Below are 12,689 nucleotides of genomic sequence, written 5' to 3'. Positions count from 1 at the left end.
GGCGAGCGCCCGCCAAGCGTGAGCGGCTACCGCGGCCACTGCCATGGACACGCAGCAGACCCGCAGAGCTCCTCCTGAGCAGACTCCCAGGAGCCCTTGAGGACAGCGATGGCTTCATGCCACCCCCGTACGTTCTCTCCCCCGTGCATTTTTCTACAACATTCCATAGGTTTATGTCATTCACTTTCCCTCCATCTCTTAAAAATCCATTCCACATGGACAGAAATTATTTTTAATTGGCTCTGCGGTCCGAGCAAGCAGTTACGTAAACACTCTGACGATGAGTTCTGCTCTCGGCCGGGGAGGTTCTCTTCTCCTGCACAGGAAGGCCTCTGTTGCCTTCTGGGGAAGAGGCTCCGAGGGCTGGAGGACGGAGCCAGATTCTACAGGCACAGCGTCCAGCGGGGTAGAAACCAGGGGGTCTCTGGGAATTCTGCCTCCTCAACCCGCCATGGCCCCAGTGCCCCTTTCTCCTTGGGGGGTGCTACAAGACCCAGTGTCACAGACATGCGGGGTACGGGCAGACTTGGGGTCCACAAGGAGGGGCCGCTGGGTTATGTCCGTCAAGAGCAGAGGCAGAGGTGGGAAGACCCCAACCGAAAGAACAAAAATGTGTTTTGTTTTGGTAATTTGGGAACTATTTTTAAAATGTAAAGGAGCATAAGGAGAATAGGTAAACACCTATGGATGCCACCCAGGATCAGTATCTTTTTTAAAGTAAAACAAATGGGGAGGCTGTCTGGGAAGGCTGCAGGCTCAGTGGCAGGGGGCTGTTTGTCACCAACTAGGTCACATGGTGTGGCCTCTGCAAGGCTCTGCTGTCCCCTGGGCAGCAGGTTATTCCCTGGAGAACGAGCACCCAGGCCCAGACCCATGGCTTCCAAACTTTTCTTCTCTTAACCATAAAATCCTCTCCTCAAATGAAATCGTCCATGAAAATCCAAGATATAGTAAGAACAAGATCCAGGGTGCTCTGGTTCACTTAGGACCAGACCCCCTGCTGTCCTGCCCAGCTCCGGAGTTTGCCCTGGAGCCAACCCCCGGGGGCTCTGGGCTGACAGGACCCTATTACACCGTCTCCAAGTGTGGAGATGGCCTTCCGATGGACTCAGGATCTCAAAATTATGAATATCCAAGTGACACACACACAGCTCCTTCTTCCCTAAGCCAAGTGGTCTCCTACTACGTTCTGGATGTTAGAAGGCAGAATGTTAGCACCAGGGCTGGTCTGGCAGCCTAGAATAATTGTATATGAAATTAACAAATAAAAGATCGTTCGTTAAAAACGGACACCGCCTACCTATCCCCCTATCAGTACTTTAGGGGTATGTTTATTAAGATACATATGTTGCCCTTTTCATAGATTTGCCATTCTTGTCCCCTCAAGTTGAGTGTTTTCCTCCATGGCTTTCCCCTCTTCAGACTTAATCTGTGTTTCTGAATGGGAATGACGAGGCAATGTGAACTCTTCTGGTCTGGCCCCTAAACGGGGCAATACAGAGTTTGGGGGCTGGCTGGGGGAGTGGGTCCTCTCCCCAGGTCCCAGCAGGAGGCGCGGCACAGCGGGGGCAGGTCGGTTCTGGGCAGAGGCTGCTGGGGCTGCTGGGCAGGGGCAGGAGGGGTGGATGGGGAGACGGGGCGCCCTTACCGATGTGCCTCCGCGTGAGCTCCACGGCTGCGTTCCTGTTGACGTTGGAGAGCAGCCCCAGGCAGAAGCGCTCCGAGTTGGAGGGGTCGGTGAAGCCATCCACTGTCATGGAGGGCTGCGAGGCGTGGAATGTCTCCCCAACGCGCTGGTTCAGCTCATAGTAGGAGATGGAGCACCAGAAGGCCGGCTCGCAGTAGGTGACAGGCTGCAGGTCTGGGGAGACAGGCCAGGCTACTGGGTCAAGGGCCCCCAGGTCGCCTGCTGCTCAGCGAGCTCCCCTGGATGCTCCGTAAGGCTGTTTCTGTACCCCTCCGAGGGTTATGATCCCCGAAGCTCGTGCCTTGCATTAAACTTGCAGGATCCAATGCTCTAGTGTTTGGAAAAGCCTTCCACTAGCCTGGCCGCTTTCATTTAGTCTTAGCTCACAGAGGCCCTGTCTGTCTGGCTGGCCTTGGGTTGGAGCGGTCTTCAAGGAGGGCCAGGCACCACCCAGCACCTGGGCAAGCCCGCTGGACAGGCCTGGCAGGTTCCCCGGGGGCGCCATGCCACCCACGCGGCCACCCCCCGGAGTCCCATGGTGATCTCGGCCTCCCAAAGGGCTTTCAGCTTTCGGCTCTGCCTGGTCTCGGGCCCTCCTAGCCTGTGGAGCGGCAGCGACGGAGCCTGTAAAATGACAAGGCTGGCGCAGCCCAGGGGCCTGCACAGGGCGCTGGGCCTCCGACCACACAGGCTCGGCCCACAGAGTGAACCAGGTCCACGGCTCTTACTAGAGAAACTATCTTCCAAATGTCTCCACATGCTGTCTGTCCAGGTGGCTAAGATGCCAAGTCACCGAAAAGAAATTCTCAGTGGCACACATCCGTCTCTCCCGCCCAAGCCGGGACAGGGACACATGGCCCCAGACAGTGCCGGCTATCTTTGAGGGAGCAGAAGAGCCCCTGGGTGAAAACCACTGCCTTCGAGGGTCAGCCAAGTCATGGAGTGCAAGCTGCAACGCCAGGCGGCCTGGAAGGCACTCGGCGCTGGGGCACGGACCAGCTGCGCGACTGTGAGCAAACCAGGGCAGCTCGGAGCTTCAGCCTCCACATGGCTCCCGGCAGCCACGGGGCGGGGAGCCCTCTTTACCTCGGCCGCTATCTGCGGATGGACCGGGAGGAACCACGAAGTGCGGGGCACGCCTCAAGCACTCGCTACGTGGTGCTGACGATTAGAACTGATGATGTACGTGAACCTGAGTACGTCCTGCTCCTGTCCTGGCCTCCGCTGCAGGGGAGGCAAAGCGCCCTTTCCTCTCTTCCCAGGGGAGAGGGAGGGGAAGATGAGGGAAGGCAGGGGATCGAAGCTACTTTTAATGGGGGAGGGAGGAGTGACGGGGCAGGGGCGACCAGGGCTTGTGGCCTGTGTCCCGGAGGTTGGGTTGAGCCACACGGGCCACATCCAGCTCTGGCGTCACTCGATGCTTCGACATTCCAATGAGATAAGCTATATTCTAAACAATGTGGTCACTAAAATGTGAGCTATGTTGCTTTGGAGACCTTAAAAAAAAAAGCCCAAGAAATCCAAGTATAATCCAAGCACTCAAAGGGGTCAGGCAACGTGTCTGAGGCCAGAGGTGCTGAGCAGGGGCTGCGGAGCACCAGCGCCCAGGGGCAGGTTCTGCTGGCCTTGCTGTGTGAGCCTTCCTGGCCTGGAGAGTGACTGTAGTTTTCCTGGGACACATCTAGCGCAGAGCATCCAGGTCACTGTGCAGCTGGCGTGGGTCAGCCTGGAGAGGCAGCTAGGGCTGATCTGCGCTGGCCCTGGCTTCCCTGGTAAAGTACAGAACAGAGTCCTCACCCCAAATTACAAAGCCTTCCAGCACCCCCTGGGCTTAGTCCAGACAGGAGAGAGAGCGCTTGGCTCCCAGGAACCCTGGCACAGCCTACCCATCAAAGGAAGAAAAGCCACAGGCCACCCATCGGGTAACACGGTGCCAGAACCACTCAGGGGAAATGTGGGCTTTGAGGCATCTCAGAATCAGAGACAGGCTTGGGGTCCTAACCCAAGAGGCCCCCCAAGCAGATCTGAGCCCTTATCCAAACATCCCTGCAACTTACAGATACACACTGGACAGTGTGGTGGAAAACGCTGGACTCGGAAGCCTGACACATAATTAAGGAGATGCTAGTTTGGGGAGTTGGGGGGAGAGCAGTGCAGTCAGGCCAAGGCAAAGTCTGAAGGGTACGGATGAGCTGGCCTGTGTTCAGAAGCAGGACTGACCCGGAGCAGTGCCCCCAGCCACGTATTCACAAGTCTCCACAAACAACTAAAAGTCCTGCCTTTCACCTCTGTCCCTCCTGGCACCTCTCAGCTGCTTCCTCAAGGAACTTCTGCAAGGGGGTGCTGCAGACCAAAATGTATGGTCACCACCTCTGGGTTCTGCCTTAAATGGCAACCTATTTTTTAAACAGCATGTATGTCCTCATTTTTTTTCCCACCCCAAAGACTTATCCACACCATGGTTAAGTACAAGAGAAACAGTCAGGACTCGGGAAAGGAGAACATTATAAACAGGATAACCATGGGCTATAGCTACTGACAGAGCACTCAGCTTGGCTCTGAGCTTCCTAGCAGACAAGGCAAAAAGGGAGCATCTTATGCTACATGGCTCTGGTTGTGAACAGATAATGCTTACAAGTTCTGCAGGGGAACAAAGCTTGTCCTGGCCCTAAGTCTCAAAAGAAATCTTTTAAGGAATCAGGTGGCAACCTCTCCTCCCACATCCGTCAGGCCAGCCAGCCTGAATTCCAAGAGTCTTCCAACAAACGAAGAGGCCATTTTGCATAAGGTTGCTTCTTGAAAAGGACCTGAAGACATGCCACTCAGAGGCTCCTCTGGGAGGACGACTCTACAGGGCTAAGGGCACTTGACTCCCTGACAGTGGTTTTGCTTCTTCAGGCCAAAGACTCGGCACACCCGGCAGGCTAGACAATGGCACGTGCCCAAGGCCGCCCCCTGCACACTGCCCTGCTCCCGGCCAGACTGCTGAGTCTGTGCTAATCGCCCTTCCCAGAGTAGAGGTGTTGGAGACGCAGGAACCTCCAGCTCGTGCTGCCTTCCGCCCCCTGCCCCCACCAGCATGGTATCGGCCAGGCTTCTCGAGTGGCGGGGGGGCACTTAATTCACGGCTGGCCCCCTGCCAGCCTAACGGTGCTGGCTGGCTTGGGTTTCGAGCCCTATTCCAAGCTGGCGTAGACTTTCTGTTTTGTTTAAGGAAAAGAAAACAGAATAAAACCCAGAAGGCAACACTTGGATTAAGGGATGCCTATTAAAAACATGTGCAAGAGATCCAAATCCGGTAAAGGAAAAGGAGGGGGGACAGAAGGGGGAAATCAACTTTCTACTATGAATCAAAAGCGGGGGGTGGGCAAAACATTGAAGTTGCAAAGGCTGAAGGTCAGGATGTGAATGAACTGCCTTCACCTGGGCCCACCTCACCTGTGGCAGGCAGCGTGAGCTCCCGTCCCGGAGACACCACACTCCAGTCCCCAGGGACCCCCACGGTCCCCGCTGCCAGTCCCCCCCCCCCACCGACCCCAGGTCACGGCTGTGAAACTGTCCCTCACAGCTCTTTCCTTTTGAGCCCCTGCTGTCCCCAAGGGTTAGTTCCTGTGGGCCCGGGACGGCGGAGTCGCCGCACCCAGGGCCCCAGTTCCAACCTATGTCACTGAGGACAACGACAAAACAAGGTGTGCAGGGAAAGCAGCCGGCGCTCTTTCAGCCTGGGGGCAGCTTGCTGCAGCTGAGACCAGACGCACAGTCTAAGGGAGACCCTCAGGCTGGCGACTGCCTTGCTGGCGTCGGGGGCGGCGGGGGGGCGCCTGTAATTTCTGAAGCTCACGGAGAGCAGAGCCCGAGGAGGCCCTAGCAAGAGCTTTGTGCAGCAACACGAGGACCGCTGCAACCAGGCAGGGCTGCACCCTGGAGCCCCGCCTCTTTCAGGGGAGAAGCAGTGTCTCCCCGCTGCCCCCAGCTCCCCCCCCCGCCCCCCCCCCCGTTCCCAGCAGGAGCGGAAGCACCTCATCCAACTGCAAGCACTCCCTGGTACCTCTTCTCCCTCGGTCAAGGCCCCGCCCCAAAGCAAGAACAACTTACTCACTGGCAGAGCCAGCTCCTTATCCTTTTCCTTTTTCCACTTCCCTCCTCCTTCCCCTCCATTTGGCCCAATCCTTGACTTCAATGCTTAGGAAAGCCCAGGTGACTCATCTAGCAGGCACGTCACCTGCTCACACCCCTTTCCCCAAAAGGAAGACAGAGCTGCCGGGGCTCCCCCTCTGACAAGGGGCTGAGCTGGCAGGCAGTCACTCATCTGGGCCCCGCCCCATAAGTGGCAGGAGCCCCCGTCCCTTGCCTGGAGGGGGAAGGAAATGAGGAGCGAGCCAGAGGTCCTCTGTTTTCTCTCTTCCCGCATAATTTCTTTGCAGGAAATAATCCGATGTCCTGAGATGTCCCCATCCTCCTCTGCCGTCATCTTGCCTTTTATTTGCCCTGCCCATACCACTGCCTGACCTCAGCCCCCACCTCTCCCCGCAAGTGCTCCGAGGGTGCCCCTGAACTCCCGACGTCACCTCAGAGCCTCTCGTTCCACCTGCGCACTGGCCTCCCACCCCCTCTGGCTGCTGGGGCCCAGCCCTCCCTTGACCCTTGGTCTCTTCCCCAACCTCCTCCTTCCCAGGGGGGCCCCCTCAGTCCCTCTCTGGACTTCTTTCCTTCTCCCTTCTCCAGCTGGGTTTCCCTCTCCCAATTCATCCACTCCCAGGACTTCAGCATTTCCAGGGTGTGATCCTACAGACGGTCGACAGGTTGTAAGAGCAAAGTGTTTCAGCGGCGCTCAGATCCGTAGGCCAAATGCTCAATCCCGTGGGCCTCCCTTCTACAGGACTGCTCTGAGGCCTTACCACGTGAGTGCCCTGGGTGCCCAGGGGGCTACGGCACAAGCTTTCCAAACTCAGGCGATGACAAAACCCTGCCTCCCTGACCCCACTTGGGGAAAGGCTGCCCACAGGCTAACGGCTTCCAGTTCGGCACGGCCGGCCCCGGTGTCCCTCCTGGACACAGTTAGGCATCGGCAACTCATTGCCACCTTCCCACCCGAGCCATCCCAGCTTCTGGACGTCCTACCTCACCATCTTCCCAGTTAAAGCTGGTCAATAAGCGCCTGCTGATTCAGGCCCGTGGCCCTCTCTCAATGCCCCTCCCAGCATCGCTCCAAAGCATTCATCTTGGTCTCCTGCAGTTTAACAGCTTTCTAAGGGTGGGTTTTTCTTTTGAAATTTGGGGGGGCTGGGGTTTGGCCACCAGCCATTTCCCCTAGACTTCAACTTCTATATAGTGGCCAGGTTAATCTTTATGAAGCTGTCATCAGAGAACCAACCAAACACCCTTCCTCCGGTGACCTCATTCACAGGCAAGAAGGGAATCACAGAGTGTGGCATTCAGGGCTCTTGGCTCAGTGCCCCACAGCCTTGTCAGCCTCATCTGCCCCCTCATCCCAACCAACCACAACAGCGGCTGTCCTCTGAGCTCACTCTCCCTTCATGCCCTTCCCTCTACCTGCGGTGTCCTTCCCTCCTTCTCCACCTCCCAGTGTCCCACCTGTCCTTCTGGGGCCAACTCACACCTGTCACCATGACTCTGAGGTCTTCCTGCCTGATCTGGCACTTTCCTCCTTGGCCTCTATAATTCCCCTTGACACCTAGCATAATGCCTCACGGTGGGGGGGGGGGGTAGGGGGGCGGGACACAGACCCCTCCCGCCACTCCCATCAGACCGTGAATGCCCATGTGGACCCCCAGCGTCAGTACATACTAGGAACACAGCAGAGCTGACTGACTGAATGAGTTCCATAGGGACACCGGCCAGCCTGGAGGCAGGTCCCCACTGGGATGCCACCATTGCCCCCTCTGGACCCTCCGGCTACTTCAAGTGCACCTACCTCGTGTTTTGTAATCACGTTTACTCCTGCCTTATTGATCCCCCACAAGCCATAGCATCTTGATGGCGGGGTCTGTGATTCCTCCTTGAACCCCCCCACCTGGCCTGGCAAGAAGGTCCTGGGGCATCAATGAGGAAGGAAGAGACAAGCTGGCGGGCAGGGCTCCCACCCAGGCTCTTCAACCCGAGAACGGCCCTCAACGACAGTAAGTACCCTTCTAGAGCTTTGTTCCGAGGAGCTGGTGGTGACGGGGATGCTGGTCTACGTGACGCAGTAAGACAATGTCCTGCTGCAGACATAAGCACATGCTCTGGAACCCTAAGGCCTGAGTTCAAAGCTTCTCCATGTACTGATGGCGCTCCTTGGCAGGAGTGAGGTGACCAGCCTGCTCCTTGGCCTCCTAATTAGGAAGGTGAAAAATCATACCACCACCACCTTACGCAGCGGTTATGAACCCTGGGTTAACACGCACGAAGCGCTCCGAACAGCACTAAGTTGTCAAGAAATGTTTGCCATCCTCATCACCATCGTCCATCCCCTTCCAGCGAGGATGCCAGGAGTCTGAGATTTTCTGGGTAGGGATGAAGCCAACAGTGTTGAAGGGGTGAAGGTGGAGGGGGGTGCAGGGGCCCCGCAAGCAGAGAGGAAGCACTGATGTCTCACTGCGAGTCCCGCCCGACTCATCAGCTGACTCGTCCCCCCCCATTCAGGTGTTGCCACAGACTGGCACCCACTCTCTGCCCCCCAGGCTCAGGAGCTATTCCTTCCTTTGGAGAAATGATCTAAGCATTCTCAGCCCTCAGACAAGGGGCCTGAGGAATGGGGCAGCAGGGAGGGAGAACTGAGTCAATGGGACACCCCTGCCCCAGGTCCAAGTTCAAAAGCCATGCTGTTGTCCTGGTCCACACAATCTAGAAGGGAATTCCCAGCAAGCTGCCACCTGGGACAACTTTCATTCCGAACCACTGAGTCAGGCAGCATGGCTTCCAAGGCAGGGGCCTGCCCCGGAGTCTGTGCACTCACTGGGCTGCCTTGGCCAAGGGGCGGGGGGAGTAAAACGGCCCCCAAATGAAATTCAAACCAGCTAACCTTGAAAGCTGGAAACCCAGAGACGAGTTCACAGTCCTGGCCTTTCATTTCTCAAGTGTTAACACAGCTTCTAGCCTTCAGAGTTTGTTTTTAATAACTCAATCGGTCCTTTCACATCAGGAATGTGACCTTCCCTCTGCAAAGCCCAACACCCACAGTGATATTATTTTACAAAGATGTTAGAACAGATTCACCCAAAGTCACATTTCACACTGCCCACTTGTCAGCCTGTATGAAAGGGGTTTCAGGCATCTCCCGATGTTCTAAATGCTTTTCTTCATCCTGTGCTATCAGTCAAGGACTGGAAGCAACTGGAATAAAAGCCAGACCAACCTCCATCCCCTGATTCACCGAACTTGGATATTAAGTCTTTCTCTTCCTGAGCCACAAATCAAACCCCAGCAGTCAAGGCCCAAATGGAAATCAAACTCACATTTTCCCAAAACCACCAAACCAACACATTAAAAAAAAAAAAAAAAAATCCCCTCAATAAAAACAGAGTGGATGTTTCATTTGTCCTGAGCCCTTCAGCAGGCTCCACGCCGGAGCTGAGGGGCGCTCCTGGAGCCCAGAAGCCACAGAAATGATGGTCCAGTTGCTCCAACACATCACGAGACAAGGCAAGATGATAGAGGAGGCATCTAAACACGGAAATGCGTTTACAAAATAGCAAAAAGAATGGAAAAAAAAATGGACACTGTGATGGGCACTGGCCAGACACAAATACACAGGCCGAATCCACAAGCATCAGAAGGACCATAACAAAACAAAACCAGCGTGGGAGGGTGGGGGGATGATGGCAATTGCGCTTTTCCCCCCGATTTCCTTGTATCTTGCTGTGTCAAAGAAAAGGTACATGGGATGCCTGGGTGGCTAAGCCAGGTAAGGATCTGCCTTCGGCTCAGGTCACGATCCCAGGGTCCTGGGATCGAGCCCCGCATCGGGCTCCCTGCTCAGTGCGAAGCCTGCTTCTCCCTCTGTCCCTCCCCCCTGCTTGTGCTCTCTTTCTCTCTCATTCTGTCTCTCTGACAAAGAAATAAAATCTTTTAAAAACTAAGCTTTAAAAAAATAAATAAAATTAAAAAGTACGTAATTTTAAGATGAAATACTCAGATAAAATCCAAAGTGTCTCTTGAAACCAGTCAACAGAAGTCAGGGGGCTGGAGTCCGCACTGCTGTCCGTGGCTTTGCATCAAACCACACACGGATGCTTGGCTGACCACAGCTTCTCGGCTCCTGAGCACAAGGTTTGGGGGATTTTCATTCACTCACGTCTGACTGCCACCCAGAGGAAACACAAACCCGGCACATGGTCGTCTTTTTCCTGCCACCTCTGCTCTTAGGTTACCCTGTTCTGTGGGTGACCCCAAAATCACTGTAACCAGAAACCTGATGGGCTCAGCTCAGCTGATGGAGGGGGGGTGCAGGGAGAGCCTCGCTGTCAGGGCCCCCTCCCCACACCGGCCACCAGCCAAGGCTGCAGCTAGAGGGGGTGACAGTCCCATGGATGAGGAGCTACTTACCCAAATTATTGTGTGCTGGGGACATCGGATTCGGGGATAGGTTTGGAGAACCTGCGAGGTGAGACACAATCGTGAGAACTAATAGAACATTCTTGGCTTGGAGAGCCAAATTCCTGAACGCCCACATCAAGATGGGGCAGCTCAATGGAGCAGGAAGATAACCCTGGGGTGAGCCTCCAAGGCCCAGGAGGAGCCCTGACCCCGTGGTCCTTGCTCGACTTTCCATCCCTGGGTCTCCATCTTTACCTGTGGCACAAACGGATAATCGGATAACCTCAGAGGTCTCTCCCAGGACTTGATGGCGTGAGGGTCCTGACCAAGCCCGCAGCACAGGGCACAGACCTCCCTGGCAGTTATGCCCCCAGGAAAACGAGACAGGCAGGGAAGGCTCGCTCCCCAGTCTTGCTCAAAGTCCCCAGCAGCGAAGCTGCGCCCTCCTGCCCATCCCAAATCTAGCCCCTTCCCCAGGTCTCAGGAAACTCAGCAAGCTGCCTCAGGAATCCCACAACTCTGCAACCAGACTGACATCTGACGTGAGGCATGACACTGCCGTGGGAAAATGTCCAAACCTACCCAAAGCTTCCTGCCCTGCTACTTCTCTCCACCCCTCGCTCCCAGAAAAGAGAAAACCACCTGGCATCAGCCTTCAGAAATACCAAGCGGCGCCTCTCCACAGAGCAACTTGGCTCATCCCTCCATCCCGCACCCAGAGGCCTGGCGGGTCAGTGACTCAGGAACAGCCCCGTGGGGGGCGCTCTCCCCTGACCCGCCAGTCTGCCCACACAGGTGCCCTGAGCTGTTAAGGGCGGTCTGTTCCTGCTCCCCAACTCAGCTGTAACCTCCTTGAGGGGGAGGGATGAGCCATGGGCTTCTTTTCCTCCTCCTGAACCCAATCCATCAGGGGATATGGAAGAGTCTTGGAAGAGGCAGAGCTTCCAAATTGGCCCCGGAGTCCAGGCATGCTCCCAATGTATCAGCTGTGGGGTTTTAGCAAAGTGGTTTAACCTCTTTGAGCCTTGATATCTTTCCCCCCTTTAGGTGTAAATGGGATAATACCCTCCACTGTGTGATTTGTAGACGTGAAGGGGGGTCCTGCGTCTACAAATGGCTACATGATGACCGGCACACAGCAGGCACTCAATAAATGCTCGTTTCCTGTTTTGTGGCAGCCCATCTGGGGTAGGCACGTTAGGGGAGCCACAGGGCTGGACCCCAGCTAGGACACTATCACATCTTAGCTGCCAAGACAGCAACTCAATTGGTTTCCCAGTGGACAATTTTGAGTCAAGAACAGAGGAGAAGCAGGAGACCCCACCCACCCACCCACTGGCTGGGGGGTCCCTAAAGCCCAATGTCCACCTCTGACAGATCACTGACGGCCCCAACAGGGCCTCACAAATGCGCTGATGGGGGGAGAGGAAGAAAGAAGAGGGGACAGAGAGAATGGGGGCAGAAAGGAGAGCGGGGAGGAAGCGAGAAACGAGAGCCGAAGGGGTCAGGGGGCTGGCTGCTCATTCAGTACTCGGACCCTCTCCTTTGGTGTGTTTTCTTTGACAACAGTAATGGGTCCATGAACAGGAAGAACAGCAAGGAGGGGAGAGAAAGGAGCGAGAAGCCAGGCAGCATCTGGGGAGATGCTGCTCGGCCGCCCTGCGTCCCGCACCAGCGTTCAGAGCTGCAGAGTTGCAGGCCTGCCCCGGCCACTTGGCATGGAACACAGGGAGGCCTTCGATGCATTCCAGCTGGGTTCGCGCCGTCCGCCCCTCGCGGGGGTGGGGGTGGGGGTGGAGAGGTGTGTGTGCTCACCCCCACGTGCCACGACGCCCAGGCTGGGTATCAAGCAGCTAGGTCTACAGTGAACGGGCAAGTCTCCTCCGGGCTTCTTGCAGGAACCGCACACCCTCTTCTGGGCTGCGTGCCAGGGTGGGTGGCTCTGCCTCGTGCAGGGCGCCGTGTGGACCAGGCATGCCCGCTCTCATCGGGACGGAACATCTGCTCGGTTCCCTCCTCCTCCTCCTCCCCCCGAACCACACACAACGAGTGCACATTCTATGTGGCAGCTGGGGTTCAATTCAAGCAGCCGCTGGTTTGGAGCCAATTTGGTCCCAAGACAAATGACGTGGGAACATCTGGAGATGGGGCTGGAGACAACGGGGCTGGAGACAACGGGGCTGGGTCCCTCATGGCAGGAATACATCGATCACGTTTGGTCACTACACACAAAGAGATGCTGCACGGCCTCCCCCGGCAAAGACCCTGCCTCCATGCGGGCTCTCCTGACCGGGCTCGGGGGATCGAGCCCACCCACCAGCTGACTGCCAGCAGCATCCCCCAGGGGGGACAGACCCTGCTTAAAGCCCGCGGGGGTTCCCGGCCACACCGGAAGCCCCGAATGAGGGTCTTCCTGCCTCTCCACACTCTCCAGCCACACCGTCCCCAGGAGGCACCGGGCTGT

At 56.4% G+C, this 12,689-nt stretch overlaps 1 protein-coding gene across 2 annotated transcripts in view; it reads right to left on the bottom strand.

Annotated features, from left to right (window-relative positions):
• The window catches only part of SMAD3 (SMAD family member 3), a 112,372-nt gene that overhangs the window by 6,997 nt on the left and 92,686 nt on the right, over nt 1–12,689 (bottom strand). For both annotated transcript variants that reach the window (XM_034994478.1, XM_034994479.1), the window contains 2 exons: nt 10,235–10,285; nt 1,649–1,861 (listed from right to left, as the gene is read on the bottom strand). In XM_034994478.1, coding sequence (XP_034850369.1) covers nt 1,649–1,861; nt 10,235–10,285 — 264 coding nt within the window. The remainder of the gene's footprint in view (nt 1–1,648; nt 1,862–10,234; nt 10,286–12,689) is intronic.

Source organism: Mirounga leonina, unplaced genomic scaffold (assembly GCF_011800145.1).
Source record: "Mirounga leonina isolate KUSES-001 unplaced genomic scaffold, KU_Mleo_1.0 Mir_91, whole genome shotgun sequence".
Classification (NCBI taxonomy): Eukaryota; Metazoa; Chordata; class Mammalia; order Carnivora; family Phocidae; genus Mirounga; species Mirounga leonina.
This window is presented reverse-complemented; position numbering and strand designations above follow the sequence as displayed.